This window comes from Hypomesus nipponensis, chromosome 2, assembly GCF_054491055.1.
Source record: "Hypomesus nipponensis isolate SF chromosome 2, ASM5449105v1, whole genome shotgun sequence".
NCBI classification, from domain to species: Eukaryota; Metazoa; Chordata; class Actinopteri; order Osmeriformes; family Osmeridae; genus Hypomesus; species Hypomesus nipponensis.
This window is the reverse complement of record NC_140362.1, coordinates 2,025,001-2,039,304: the sequence shown is the minus strand read 5'-3', so window position 1 is coordinate 2,039,304 and position 14,304 is coordinate 2,025,001. Positions and strand designations below refer to the sequence as shown.

At 43.7% G+C, this 14,304-nt stretch overlaps 1 protein-coding gene across 1 annotated transcript in view; it reads right to left on the bottom strand.

The window, feature by feature from the left end:
* The window catches only part of LOC146300357 (adenylate cyclase type 2-like), a 29,707-nt gene that overhangs the window by 8,309 nt on the left and 7,094 nt on the right, over positions 1–14,304 (bottom strand). Inside the window, exons 4-13 of the mRNA XM_084706515.1 lie at positions 12,631–12,828; positions 8,099–8,260; positions 6,115–6,264; positions 3,121–3,269; positions 2,894–3,005; positions 2,560–2,687; positions 1,934–2,092; positions 1,204–1,336; positions 887–1,057; positions 338–381 (exon numbers count right to left, since the gene is read on the bottom strand). Of these exons, the coding sequence (XP_084562641.1) occupies positions 338–381; positions 887–1,057; positions 1,204–1,336; positions 1,934–2,092; positions 2,560–2,687; positions 2,894–3,005; positions 3,121–3,269; positions 6,115–6,264; positions 8,099–8,260; positions 12,631–12,828 (1,406 nt within the window). The remainder of the gene's footprint in view (positions 1–337; positions 382–886; positions 1,058–1,203; positions 1,337–1,933; positions 2,093–2,559; positions 2,688–2,893; positions 3,006–3,120; positions 3,270–6,114; positions 6,265–8,098; positions 8,261–12,630; positions 12,829–14,304) is intronic.

Below are 14,304 nucleotides of genomic sequence, written 5' to 3'. Positions count from 1 at the left end.
CTTCAAAGAATTCAGATTAAGATTAAGCACATAAAGACATGAGTACCAAACTTCTTGGGGTAATAGGATATGTTTTGTGTGTAATCCGGTATGGATTAGCCTGTTTTCAGAGATTAAAAACACTGTAGAAAGATTGAAGTCAAAACATGGTAACTGAAACACTGGAGAAGCACTGACAACAGTAATTGTTCAAAACAATTATGTTGGAAATTGTTAAATACAATATTTATTTAAACGTAACATGTTTAATTTAAATACATGTGCCTGTAAACCATTCTCATAGTAACCCTAACCCAATCCATGTATCCTAACACCCAGAGATATACATGGCTCTTACCTCTCAGATCTCCTCTGGAAATGGTACTGGCCCAAGGGCACGTCCTGGAGCCAAGAGAACACAGAACAGTTTGAAGCACGTCTCCTTTTCTATTTTTTTCAAAACTTTTGGGGAGCATTTTCCTGCTTCATTGGACAGTTTTAAGTGAATTGTGACGGGAAAGGCAAGAGAGAGAGAGAGAGAGAGAGAGAGAGAGAGAGAGAGAGAGAGAGAGAGAGAGAGAGAGAGAGAGAGAGAGAGAGAGAGAGAGAGAGAGAGAGAGAGAGAGAGAGAGAGAGAGAGAGAGAGAGAGAGAGAGAGAGAGAGAGAGAGAGAGAGAGAGAGAAAGACATGCAACAAAGGGCCCCGGCAGGATTTAAACTTGTGTCTCGTTTTTTGTTGCACCGCGACTGTGACACATTTTAGTTGTCACAGTCGAACAACTAATTAAGTCATTTACTTTTACGTTGAATATAATTACACATAAAATGAACATAACACAACATAACTAAACATATGTTTAACACAAAAGATTAAATAGCACAAGGAAGTACGTGCCACGCCACTTACAGCCGTGTTGATCTTGCCGTTGTCGTTGGTCATGCTGTCGCGGTGGTGCAGGTTAGCAAAGGGCTTGGCAGCGCCCCAGGACTCCAGGTAGCGCGTCATCCGCACGGACGCCCTCATCTTGGCCCCGTCGGGGGCGTGGCGCGGCCGGTACTGGTGCTGGGGGCTGCGCCGCTCCACCTGCTCATCCACACAGGAAGAGAAGCCACACCTTCTGTCACTTCCCCACGTTAAGTTGTGCGTCATTTTAATACTAACTTTAATTTGTTATGGTACTTGTTGAAAACCTCCAGAACCCTGGCTTGGAGGTGGTTGACTACCTTGGGGTTGATGACCAGATGGGTGATGACCCTGTGCTCCTTGAGGTAGGGGTCTCTCTCCTGCCCCTCACCGTCCTCCACCAGGTACGCCCCCTTGAGGTGCTCCAGCGTCACCGAGGTGATGTGGACTCTCCTGACAGGCAACAGAACAGTCCTTACTCTGCTACTGAGATAGCATGCATAAGGAAGGCCCCTTCTTGCCAGCCCGGTGTACAAGATTAGATTTGATCAACTTTGTTATCTGTTTCTGGAAATGTGTCATTGGCTTCAGTTGAGATTAAAAAAGCAAAGAAAATATCAAAATGCACAGCACAGGACACACACTCACAACAGACACTTTATGAACACAATAACACAATAAGAGCTTCAAGTAAACTAGCTATTAAATTCGGAGAGAGAAACTAAAGAAAAATATTGAGACTTCTATCTCCTTTGAATTGTGTTTATTCTACCCAAATCTTTTAGTTAATAAAAACAAAAAATTGTAAAACGGTGAACAAATCTTGTTGTTGTTCTGAGTCACAGGAGCCCACGGGGTGAACACACCATGCACTCCACTTCAAGAACTGTTGTAGTGACCATTACTTTGTCCTTATTTTGGGCAACAGTCAGGTTGTGTAGGGAACCAAGTATCTCAAGATAAATTCCTAATAAGGGGCTATGCAGTGTTACTGTAGAGATAAAGTATAAACAATCAACATTTAATTCACTTCAGTATAGCTTTGCTTACCCTGGAACTCCGCCAGCCTCCATATGATTGGCCAATGTGACGTCATGTGACCAGACATCATATTGCCATTTCTGAAGGCCGATGACGCCACACAGGACGTTCCCAGAATGCACTCCGACACGCATGTTGATGTCCACTCCTGTAGCATCTCGCACTTTTCTGTGAAAAACCAAACATGTTACACATGCTCAGTGATAAACCAAACATGTTACACATGCTCAGTGATAAACCAAACATGTTCCAAATGCTCAGTGATAAATCAAACATGTTACACGCTGGTCAGTGATAAACCAAACATGTTTACACACGTTCAGTGTGCAATAATCTTAATACTGATTCCCTTTTTTCGGATTTCCATTCCACAAGCCATGAATCATGTACAATAATCATGACGATACGATACGATCTATGTCAAGGTTTGATTAGTTACCAAAGAAAACTAAAACAACAAGATGATTCCTAGATGCAGTGACTTTGGGCTGGGAACAATATTTTAACAGTTTCTTCTCTTGTTGTTAGTGCTCATGTAGACTTGCTAATATACACATACAGTAATAATGCCATCACATCAGGCTTATTACTGGCCCCAGAGAGCAAAAAACCCAGAGATAATGGTGTGTACTTACTTTATAGCTTCACACATGTCAAGGCCCATTTTGACACAGTTCTTGGCATGATTTGGAAGGGACTCTGGCAGGCCAGACACACAGTAATAGCAGTCTCCCAGAATTTTTATCCTCATGCATTCATTTTCCTTTGGAAACACAGTTATAAAACTTTTAAACGGTCAGATTCAATCAATTATTCTGTTAAAATGTCAAAAAACGTAGTAAACATTGATTTAAAGTGATATTGGATGTGCACAATGCTAACTCATGATGGTCCATGACTGTGCCTGACTGCTCATGCATGTGGATGTGCTGGCAAAGTTTTACTGAGACTTTGTGAGGAGGTGTTTACCTTGGCAATCTGATCAAATTTGCCAAAAAGTTCATTAAGCATGTGGACCAGCTCTCCGGGGGAACAGTCGCTAGCCAAACGAGTGAAGCCTACTATATCAGCATACAATATACTAGGACATTGAAACACAGAGAAAGATGATTTCAAATGATAGTAGAGAAAAATGTTTTTGTCCACTTTTACAGGATTATAGAAACACTACAGATACATTTCCATTCGGCACAGACCTGACGTTGATGTGCCGTTGGACATACAAGTTGTGAAAGTTGTTAGCATTCTCCACTTGGCCAAAGTTTGGGCCTTGCAACCTCTGGATGATCTCAGCCTTCATCACTCGAGCAATGTGAGCTGGTAACAAGGACAGCAAGAGGCGTTCCTACAACACAACAGGACCACATCAATCACACCTTTTAGAGTTTTAATAAAACCTATGGTTGAATAGCAATGGTCAGTTATTAACTGACTGTCCATCCTTGGGCCACAAGGGCTTTTCTCAGGGGTCCAGACAATATGATTTACTGAGCTCAAATACTGGGTTACCTCATCAGGGCCTGGCTGTAAGCTGCCACTGCACTGCAGCAAGACCAGCACATGCTTCATGACTCAGATAGCAGAGGATCCAAACCCGCATGGTTATTTATTGACATCCTGTGCTGAACTTTTATTATTGCTGTTATTATTAGTGTATTATGCTTTCATGCCTAAATGTTTCAAATCAATTGTAGTGTAGCTTGGACAGAGCAATCCAGATGTTAATACAAATGAAACAGCTGTTTTGTACTGGTTTTGTGTTACTTTTGTAAAGAGACATAATTAAATCAACGTTGTTATTGGGTGTGTTTGCCTTTGCAGGGCACAATCTCTCTCATATATCTTATTAATTATTTTCCCACCGTTAAAATAAGATCAATTTTTGCATTACATAGATAAAGTCGGTGTCAAAATGTTCGTCTTGGTCCCAATTGCATTGCTTCTATCTCCGCGAACGTTCCTTTTGATGGTTTAGCCATAATTTACGTTTTTGGTGGTGAAAAGTGAAGCTAACAGTAGCTAACTAGCTAGCCACAGTCAGAGACTTCAGTACGTCACAAATCCGCGCGCGATTACCTAGCGAACATCAGTTTTGTCATGGTTAACTTCTGGGAGATACTAGTTTGCTAATCCACACATCGGAAGTCTAGTTTACTCTGTACCACACCAAGAACGTTCAAGAGGATTGTGTTTTACACATATTAATATGCTTTTTGTAGCCACCGTCTCGGAGTTCTTGCCTGGGGTGTAAAAGTTGTATTTTGAGTTATATCGTGACTTCCGTTAGGAGGTATTGCAGTTAGCGTCAGTCAGTATCTGGTCGCGTACTAGCAGTCTCTTTGTAATGTAATATTTCACTAGATAAAACTACACCACAAACGTACAGGTTCGTAGATATGAGCTGCATCTAGCCAGTCTTTCTTGCATGGGGGGTTTAAATTGTATTTTGATTGATAATGTGAGCTCAGTTGGACAGTAGCCTACCGTCGTTCGCCTCAGTCAGGCTCTTTCACTGGCAGTCCGATATTTACTGTAAATGGTAATTGTTGGCTGGATGAGTAAATTCAACTGAAGCTATTTAGTTTTGGCTGACACGGGAATCGATCTGGTGATCCTTGTGATCAACAGGGATCCGTCAGATGTAGACAAGTAGGCTACACCCATGAACATTCTCCAAACGTTTCGATGATTGATAGGCCTATTAGTTTAAACAATGGGTTTGGAGATGATAGGCGTATCTATTAAAATAAGAAAGACTTAAAAAAAAAAAAAAAAACCTGGCGCAGTTTCTAGTTACCAATATTACTGTTGCCCTCATGTTTAGCTGTAATCATCAGCATGCAATTTTGTCATCCGTATAACACGCAATTACATACCGTTCTCATTTTCATATTATACTGAAGCGTGTGCTAATAAACCAAGGAACCGTTCAAGCTCAGTGGTTGGAGCATGTGCCCTGCGAATGCTCTGTTGCTTTGGATAAAAGCATGCTAAATTAATACATAATCAACACAGTATTAATACATAGGCCTACTTTGAGCTTTAACAAGAGAAAATCATTGTAGACAGAAATGCAGTAGTTCTTTCCATGCTGTTTATCATTTGAATGTAATTGAATAGTGGCCAGAAAATAACTTTGAGTGGTCTGTGGTTCTCTAAATCCGTTTGATTTAATAGGGAGCTAATTCACCCTCCGATGATGAGTAGAAGTACTGTCTCGTTGTTGCCAGATTATTGGCCGGCTAAGTGCTGAGTAGGTTAATTGCTAGCCTGAGTAGGTCAACATCACTTCCTGTAATTTCATGTGATGACGGTGGTGTGTTTTGGACAGCTCATAAATCTATTTGAACACTTCTGAGACAAATATTAACGGCATTTTCATAGGGTGACCAGATTAGATTTGGTGAAAGGGGACGGGGTAGTGTATTGCAGAATCATGACCATGTGAATGCATACAAATGTCACAAATGAAATGACACAAATGACAAAGGCCATATGATCATTTATTTATTGAACCTTAACAAAAGTGCAAATGTAAAACAAATCTTTTTTTCCAGTGCTTCTGTGGCTTTCACTGGTTGTTTAATGTCTTTAATGTGTCTTTTCACTTTTCACTTAAGACACTTTTCAGTCCTCATATATTAATAACAAAGGCAACAATAAGTTGCTCAGAGTATTGCTAGATTCGAAATGGCAAAGTATCATACCAAAGGTTCAAAGTGATTGTATTTGGAGGATAATTATCGATCTGGCAACACTGAGAAGGCGGTCGACCAATGACAAATCTCTCTACAGTCAGAGCTTGCGAAGGAAGGTGGAACTTAAGGAAGATACCCTTTCCAAAACTTTTAAGGGCGTAATAACTAGTTTGTGAAAGACCCAAAGAAACACAAATATCCGACAATGCAAAAGCCCGGACGCTTTTGGAATCCTTGCCGGACGCATTTTCCAGGTCTCGAAAAGAGGACATGTCCGGGTAAAGGAGGACGTCTGGTCACCCTCATTTTCATTCTTATCTATAATTTTCTTTGTCATTTGAGAGAAATAAATTGTCCATTTAGATACTTTGCGAATTATAAGCCTCGAGGCTTTATACTAAGGGTGGTCCTGACGAAATTATCGCAAGTATAAAATATGATTTATACGAGGTGCCCAATTAAGTCATGCAATAGTATAAACCATGGCCTTACCTGTTGTCGTTTTTCAAACTCCAGTTTGATAGGGGACCTGATGCAGTTGCATGTGTCGTGGTAGGTCTGTTTCAGGGCCAGTTCCATCAGATGTTTATGATACGCTCCTGCTATGTTCCCACAGATGAAAATTATGATATTGGCCAAAATCTAAGAGATTAACAAACAGAAGGCACGTTAAGCTCAAAAGGCCCCTGGTGCACCCTTCCTGGTGACCCCACACTAGCAAAAGTGCCTTCTTGGATGCCCCTATAGTAGATAAAACATGATAAAGGGTCTTGTACCGTGGCCCAGTTTGCTAGTCCCTTCTAGGGTGCCCTATCAGTGGAGAAAACATGATTCTTATTTTGACTCAAACATAACAAGTCCAATGTATTATATTACAAGAAGTGTTTCTTGTGTGCAAATTATTTCAAAAATAGCTTGCTCGCTTTTACTATATTAGTCCCTGCCTAAGATGATATCAAACTTACGTCCCTGAACTGTTCATATACCGGGGTAAGAAAGGGAAGTTTGTATAGTATATTGTGGTGCACACTTCTTGTATGCACCAAACTTGAACAAGATAAAACATTTTAAAAAAGTGATGAGCATCTCTAATGAGGGGCCTGTGCCACAGTAGAGCTGGATGTCTAACAACGCCCCTATGCCCCTCCCTGTGCAGCTGGTGCAGTGCCCCTGTGCCCCTCCCTGTGCAGCTGGTGCAGTGCCCCTGTGTCCCTCCCTATGCAGCTGGTGCAGTGCCCCTGTGTCCCTCCCTATGCAGCTGGTGCAGTGCCCCTGTGCCCCTCCCTATGCAGCTGGTGCAGTGCCCCTGTGCCCCTCCCTATGCAGCTGGTGCAGTGCCCCTGTGTCCCTCCCTATGCAGCTGGTGCAGTGCCCCTGTGCCCCTCCCTATGCAGCTGGTGCAGTGCCCCTGTGTCCCTCCCTATGCAGCTGGTGCAGTGCCCCTGTGCCCCTCCCTATGCAGCTGGTGCAGTGCCCCTGTGCCCCTCCCTGTGCAGCTGGTGCCCTTTAAACCATCCTCAGACAGACAGAGACAGACAGACAGGCAGACAGACAGATAGGTGTCACCTGATGCCATCATGTATTATAATAACATTTAAATAATGCCAATAATATTCATATTATTGAAAGAAATGTACTATCATGTTAAAATATATATATATATATATATATATATATATATATATATATATATATATATATATATATTAGCATGGAGGGATTGAGGTGGCAAGTCTTTGGCACCCTGCCCCCCACCTCCCTGCCACCCCTAGGATCAGCCTGTGCCTGACTGACTGAGTCAAAGGCTCTTAGTGATAGGTGTGAAGCACACTTCAGACCAAAGCTTCTTTGACACTTAAACAACAGCAGGGACAGAAATAGCATGACACGCTCACACGTTCTTCCACCAGTCCGGACTGTTTCTATGAATTTGGAACACCAGCTGCCGTTCTGCCTTAAAATACGAACAGTTCTAGGACAAACACTTGATGTTGAACTGAAATGGAATCACGTAAATATTGATATATATAGATTGGCAAAAACATTGAGCAGTGAAGTATCTATGGATATGCAGTGGATAGAAAATGGTCAATATATAGTAGCTCAGCGGAAGAGCATTTGACTTGTGATAGAAATATTACTGATAGATAATTAGGCCACGAAATGTGCTACAACAGACTGCAGATCAAGAGGTCGCAGGTTCAAATCCCCCCCTGCCGATAGAAGTATCTGGTATATAAACACATCAGAATTATTAGGTCTCAAGGAGAATCCAACACGTAACACGGTTTGCGTAATGCTCTATCGACTGGTTCCCAAGGAAACGAACCGAGTAGACGGCACCGACCAGTGAGAAAACAAACCCTGGACCTATCAGAAAGCTGTTGAGCCGAGCAGGAAATCACGAACAACCCCTGGACCAATCAGAAAGCTGCTGAAAAGGAAATCAGTAGACCATGTCATGCGTGTTGCGTACCTGCCAGAGCAGAGAGTCCCTGTGGTCGGAGGAGGCTGATAGACAGGCGCCCAGCACGAGCGTGTGTGAGGAGGATGTGAGGGTGCTGGCCAGGACCGCGCCCCGCATGGAGAAGGGCAGCATGGTGTACACCACGAACACGATGAACAGGAAGAAGGACACCTGTGGAGAGAGGACACCTTACCATGCAGGTTCGCTGCACCATGCAGGTTCGCTGCACCATGCAGGTTCACTGCACCACGCAGGTTCGCTGCACCATGCAGGTTCGCGGCACCATGCAGGTTTGCTGGCCAAGTTCGCTGCACCATGCAGGTTCGCTGCACCATGCAGGTTTGCTGCACCATGCAGTTTCACCGCACCATGCAGGTTCACTGGCCTCAGCTACGCAACGTGATACTTGAGAAGTCCACACTCATCAACCTCACCCAACTATAGATTCACAACAGTTAACCCTAACACAACTATATTCACAACAGTTAACCCGAACACAACTCAACTATAGATTCACAACAGGTAACTCCCACCCAACACTGGACACAAGTAACCTTAATCCTACGTACACTAGATACACAATACCTTTCTGTATGTATGTGTATGTGTGCTATGTCATGTGGAGTTGTGTGTGCTATGTCATGTGGAGTTGTGTGTGCTATGTCATGTGGAGTTGTGTGGGTTATGTCATGTGGAGTTGTGTGCTATGTCATGTGGAGTTGTGTGGGCTATGTCATGTGGAGTCAGGGCCGGTCCTAGGCATAGGCGACATAGGCAGCCACCTAGGGCGGCATCAAGAGGGGGGCGGCAAATTCTGAAGTTCATCCATGAATGAACCATCCCGCACCACCAGCAGAGGGGGCCAAGTCATCCCGATTTGCGGCCCCGTTGTACAACACGTTGACGTTTGTCGTTTTAAATGTGCTGTGTAAATAAATATGATTGAAATATGACTGTTTCACTGTTACCTTTGTGTGTACCAATCTACAAAACTACATACCTCTGCAAATGCTCATTTGATCAAGCTGAAGGGTGTATGTATATACCAGAGAATAGTTATAGCTCAATGATATTAGTACGCTCCAACAGGGTAGGTAATCAGCATGCACACACACACAGATATGAAGAATTAATTCAAGAAGGTTTGCTACAGCTAAAACATTTTTTTTTACCATTTTGAAAATATATCACAATGAGCACATTTTTCACACATGTAAAGCTCCTGGGTAATCTGTCATTAAAGCACAAAAGAAAGTCAAATTAAAAAAGAAAAACTAATTATATCTGGACACCAAGGCAACAGGGGCAGTGCTGCGAGGAAGGTTCTTTGTGTCTGCACAGACATTGTCAAAGTCATTGTCAAGGAATAGGAATGCATGCCTTTTGTTAGATGTCTACATTAGAAGACAATAGAGTCATTACTGGTCACCAAGGCCTCTAACAGCACTAAGAGCTACCAGTGTGTTTACATGAGAGCTGTGTTCAGGCTGAGTGACACACAGGCATTATCTATGGTCCCTGGAGCTGAGATGTGGAGCTCAAAGTTACGTTGTTCCTGTTCATGCCATGGAAGGGTTTTGTAATTACTGCCAAATATCATTTAACGTTCAAGATTATATTTTCTGGTTCCTGGCCTCCATAACTGAAATCCAACGCGGGTAACTGAATTATGTGACTACACGGAAAGAATACAGAGTGAATTATCTTTTATTTTTAGCACTAATGCAGTAACACAAGAGTGTGCTCCTCAGTGCAGCATATCCAGTAAATAAAAGAACCTTCGAACCCATTAAGTGGTCGTGCTTTGTGTCAGTTTCTGAAGGCCTTTCTGCTGCATGGTTTCTTATTTCTAATCACTAGGGAGACACGACAGAGATACTCTCCAATCTTCTCAGTGTTTGAGCCACTATGGTTGATGAGGTAGGAAGGATAAGTTAGTGTCTGGTTAGTATGTTAGGGTCTTGGTCTATTGAGTTGATTCCTACCTTCACGTAAATCTCTTGATGAATAGGATTTTCCATTAAAACGTGAACAAAAGAGTAAGGAACACACATTAAGCAGAGGTTTGTGTTCATGTACATTTGTGAACGTGTGGTAAAGAGGAATTGGAGTAGTCCTGGTGACATCACCTTCAGACAGAGGGATCAGCAACATGATAGGACGATATCACCATGTTTCTCTCTCCACTCTCACTCTCTCCCCTCCCTCTCCCCCTCCTTCTCTCCCCCTCCCTCCTCCCCTCCCTCTTTTCCCTCCCTCTCTCCCCCTCCCTCCTCCCTCTCTCCCCTCCCTCTTCCCCTCCCTCTCTCCCCTCCCTCTCCCTCCTCCCCTCCCTCTTTTCCCTCCCTCTCTCCCCCTCCCTCCTCCCTCTCCCCCTCCCTCCCTCTCTCCCCTCCCTCTTTCCCCTCCCTCTCCCTTTCCCCCTCCCTCTCTGCCCCCTCTCTCCCCTCCCTCTCCCTTTCCCCCTCCCTCTCTGCCCCCTCTCTCCCCTCTCTGTCAGTGATTTCTGCCAGTTAGACCACAGCAGGTGATAGCTGGCTGACATGCAGAACCCTCGTGTAGTCCATCTCATAATAGGGTTCTGATGACCTCATACTAAAGAAGCATTTGCCATTTTTCTCTGATGATGAACGTGTCATCGTTTCCACAGGGTCGCTATTAAAACAGCAGAACACGTACTGGTGCCATAGCTGCTCCGCATTCAGCAGGACACAGCTTGTCTAGTGGTGGTGGGGGAAAAGGTTGACATGACATGTTCGCATCTGTGTGTCAAACAAACTGTCTCCAAAATTATCATTGTATCACCCCTTTATTTTATGACGTTTGCTGAGAACTGACACATTACGATTAAAATGAATCTACCAACAATTTCCTGTCGGTGCCTGTTGGGTTTTTAACAGTTTTGTCTATGACCACGTGACAAGGGCTGTAGCTACATATGAAATACCAAAGGTTCGTTTTGGGGAAAAAACACGGTTTATTTCCATATTGCCCTGATCTAAACATTAAATGTACAAAAAATCCCAGCGGTGTGTGATGCTATACCTGTGCCGGGACCTAAACTCCAACTCTGACGCGGGCTTTGGGCTTCCATGCGCCCGTTTGTCTGGTTGTGTGACTGAAGACGGTCCCAGATAGGCTCAGCATGGTGCAGCCTGGTTGCCTCCGATAAGCTGAGCTAGACACAGCTGCTTTGTGGGAAGCGGATAAGCATCCGATTGATTTCAAATGGAAATGGAAAGAGTACTCAATATGTAGACGCGCGAGAGAGGATGCCGTGATGAGGTGTACCAGCGTGGCCGTGCAAGCCTGGCCCGCGGCGCTATTTGTATCATTACGTTTTTAGAGCTCATTCCACGTTTTGCACTGTTTTGTGATTTTCGCTGTGATTTTTTTTTTATGTGAGGAATATTTGAAATGTGAAATGCTTAAAACAGCCTTTGCATTTCTTCTGTGAAAGTTTAAAATCAATACTTTTTGCTGACTGCATGAATATATCTGCCAATGTGCTGTAGAGGAACACAAAAGGGAATGTGGGAACATTCGTTTAATGTTTGTTGTTGTTGTTTGTTAGTTTTTAGCTCGATCTGTTATCAAATCAAATAAACACCATCCTGTGAACAAAGTGCTTTGACAACATGCAATTCTGAACGTCAAAGGGTTAGGGTTGGAGATGTGCGAATGGTTGAGGCAAGTTTATCTTGAACACTCAACCCTAATCCAAACCAAGAACATGACATACTGGCCTTCAGAACTGCTATCTTCTCGTCCTCCCTATTCACAATGTTCGTCTTAACACCCTTCCCTTCATATTCACACATTATGATGCAATGTTTACAATTGCTTCCAGAAAGAGGTGGACTGGCGCTTTAGAGTCTGATGAATAAACCATGGACGACTCCAATTACAGGCTTCTCTTGCTGTTACCTTTTACTTTGAGAATCTGTTACAATTTATTGTTTGACTGGATAAAAAATGTTGGTTTGAATTGCTATGTAAACCTTGTATTCAATATCTATATTTTAAATCTTCACAGTTCAAAAGGGAAATCCTCATCAAATTATTTACTGACCACAGATTGACATATGCTTATGGACAGCATTTTACCTGTTGATGCAGGGTCTTTACACAAAAGAATATGCCACAAAAGCAGTGGTAGTATATACTACTAAGGCAGTATCTTTCAGTGTATCTTTCAAGGCAGCATCTTTCATTGCAGTTTCTTTGTATAAGATTACAAAGACAGCACCCAGGCTTCTCTCCTATTAAGACCCTCTCTGTAATACCCCTAGGCAAAGACGAGGCATGCAATATCAGGCCTTGAAACCATGGAAAAGAGATACAAACTGTCAACAAAAGGTAGTGTTAGCTAACACTAAAGTTACAAGGTCAGCATAAACTATCGCCAAGGTCAAACACCTGTCCAGAGGCAGGAAGTCATGAAGGTCGCAAGGTCAAACACCTGTCCAGAGGCAGGAAGTCGTGACGGTCGCAAGGTCAAACACCTGTCCAGAGGCAGGAAGTCGTGACGGTCGCCTTACCTGGTCCCAGGGCCTGAGGATGCCCCCGAAGAACATGAAGAGGTAACCCATGGCAACCAGGCATGCCCAGATGGCCAGGGAGAAGATGTGTAGGAGCTTCTTGAAGACGGACTCGATGCAGACCAGCACAAACACGCTGAGGAAGAGTGCCAGAGCAGTGGGGACGGTGATGATGAAGGTGACGTGCTCCTCCATGTCCTGAAGGAACCAACACAAGCAGGGGTCAGAGGTGGCAGGAAGCCATCTTGACCTGGAAGCCATGTCATATCCTATTGACCGTGTTAAGCCTAAACATAACCCAACCTGGAAGTGATGTCATGTCCTATTGACCGTGTTAAGCCTAAACATAACCCAACCTGGAAGTGATGTCATGTCCTATTGACCATGTTAACCCTGTTGACCATGTTTCAAGCGAGTTTGTAGAAAATCTTTCAAAACTTGTTTCCTCTCTTTATAGTGTCATTTATGATGTTATTAATTTAGCATACATTCTGCAGCCGCAACATCTAAATAATTTGGATGAATTGCAAAACATTAATAGACAGAACTGCATATTAAAAAAGAATAAGCATAAGCCTGCATTCCAACCATTCCATGACCTGTCTGTCTGTTTCACTGAGTGTACTGAGAACTTCCGGAACATGGTAACCTACTGACCCCGCCCCTGTCATGGTAGTCATGGTAATGCAGTAGTATGAGCAGGGTAGATGTGGGCAGAGTGGCCATGGGGATGGGTATAACTCAGTGGTAGAGCATGGGGATGGGTATAGCTCAGTGGTAGAACATGGGGATGGGTATAGCTCAGTGGTAGAGCATGGGGGTGGGTATAGCTCAGTGGTAGAGCATGGGGATGGGTATAGCTCAGTGGTAGAGCATGGGGATGGGTATAGCTCAGTGGTAGAACATGGGGATGGGTATAGCTCAGTGGTAGAACATGGGGATGGATATAGCTCAGTGGTAGAGCATGGGGATGGGTATAACTCAGTGGTAGAGCATGGGGATGGGTATAGCTCAGTGGTAGAGCATGGGGATGGGTATAGCTCAGTGGTAGAGCATGGGGATGGGTATAGCTCAGTGGTAGAGCATGGGGATGGGTATAACTCAGTGGTAGAACAAGGGGATGGGTATAGCTCAGTGGTAGAACATGGGGATGGGTATAGCTCAGTGGTAGAACATGGGGATGGGTATAACTCAGTGGTAGAACATGGGGATGGGTATAGCTCAGTGGTAGAACAAGGGGATGGGTATAGCTCAGTGGTAAAACATTTGGCTGCAGATCGCAGGTTCAAATCAAACGTGTCGTTTTAAATAAATGCAGCTGCTAAACAAACACATTATTAATAGGTTGAGAGAGTATTAATACAGAGATGGAGAGAGAAAGGAGAGACAAGGACAGGGAAAGAGGGAGAGAGAGAAAGAGGAGGGGAGGGGAGAGATAAAGAGAGACAGATAGAGGGAGAGAGAGCGAGGGGGAGAGATGGGGAGAGAGGATGATAGTAGGTCAGCATGGAGGGTGAAGAGAGAGAGAGAAGATAGAGACACAGATATAGTAGGTCAACGTGAAACAGTACAAATGCCTGAACCTGAATGACAGGCGTGGAGTTGTTAAAGAAGACACTGACAGAGACAGGGAGAGAGAGAGACAGAGAGAGTCTTCCCTCCTTGTCAGCCTTC